Below are 1111 nucleotides of genomic sequence, written 5' to 3'. Positions count from 1 at the left end.
TATCTCTGTTTGATATAATAGCCATCAAATGAAAAATGCATTTTTATATTCGCAGCAAGACAATATTACTGTATTTTTAGAAACAATGTAAAAGTGTAAGTTGTAATTGCAAATTATTGTATTATACCATTTGCTACGTGTCTTTTGTCAGTAATGTCATATCAAACAGAAGCAATGACTTCCCAGCCTCAAATGACTGTAACCAGCTACACTGTCTCACACTGGAGCTCTGATGTCTGTGACTGTTGTGACGACTGCGGAATCTGTGAGTGTGTGTAGGGAGGGAGATTTATTTATTAATGCAAATCCATTTTGCTTAAGCTAATGCAATACTAATAGTGATTATAAGTTGAGTAAGTTGTTAAAGGGGTAGTTCACCATACAGGTTTGGAATGACATGAGGGTGAGTAAATTCTAATGAACTATCCCTTTAATCAATTTGTTGAAACTTACAAGCCTTACATTGTAAAATAGTGTGAATTTTGACACTGGTTTACTCCTCAGGTCTGTGTGGGGCATTTATTCCTTGCATTTTGGGTTGTAAGGTGGCACAGGATAATGGTGACAGCTGCTGTTTGCCCTTCCTACCCGGTGCTATGATTGCATTGAGAACCAGCATCCGTGACAGATATCGTATTAATGTAGGCCATGCAATAAAAATCCTTTTCCATATTGATTATTGCTTATTTCTGCTCTTGATGTAGCGTTGTAATTTCTGCTGAAATACATTATTTCATAACTGTCAGAGACTAGCACTGCATGATTGGCTTGTGTCTTCTTTAGGGCTCTGTCTGTGATGACTGGGTGATTATGACCTGCTGTCCTTTCTGTGGACTCTGTCAGATGGCTCGAGAACAGAAGGCAAGAGGCTAATTTGAAAAGAAAATGAAGAGGAGAGAATGGCTAATTTCAACAATGTCTCGATGGCTGGAATTGTTTTCGTCGTCTTCTTTTTTGTTTTATTCAAAAATATCAATGCTTTATGTGATCCTTCAACTATATGTATGTAAAATCATGTTACTAATAGTTTTTACATTATGAAACAACTCCTATTTTTTTGCCTTAGTTTAATGGGTTGTCCTTTCACAGTTAAATATCTTCCAACTGCCGA

General features: G+C 36.6%; 1 protein-coding gene across 1 annotated transcript; it reads left to right on the top strand.

Annotated features, from left to right (window-relative positions):
• The first annotated feature begins 107 nt into the window (after window positions 1-107).
• On the top strand, window positions 108-1099 carry cnfn (cornifelin). The gene is made up of 3 exons (XM_016266422.1): window positions 108-265; window positions 505-641; window positions 784-1099. The coding sequence occupies exons 1-3, from the start codon at window positions 154-156 to the stop codon at window positions 871-873; spliced, it is 339 nt and encodes a 112-aa protein (XP_016121908.1). The 5' UTR covers window positions 108-153; the 3' UTR covers window positions 874-1099.
• Window positions 1100-1111: the final 12 nt, after the last annotated feature.

This window comes from Sinocyclocheilus grahami, unplaced genomic scaffold (genome assembly GCF_001515645.1).
Source record: "Sinocyclocheilus grahami isolate Dianchi unplaced genomic scaffold, SAMN03320097.WGS_v1.1 scaffold44415.1, whole genome shotgun sequence".
NCBI lineage: Eukaryota > Metazoa > Chordata > Actinopteri > Cypriniformes > Cyprinidae > Sinocyclocheilus > Sinocyclocheilus grahami.
The sequence above is the reverse complement of the archived record's forward strand: the minus strand, read 5'-3'. Positions and strand labels throughout refer to the sequence as shown.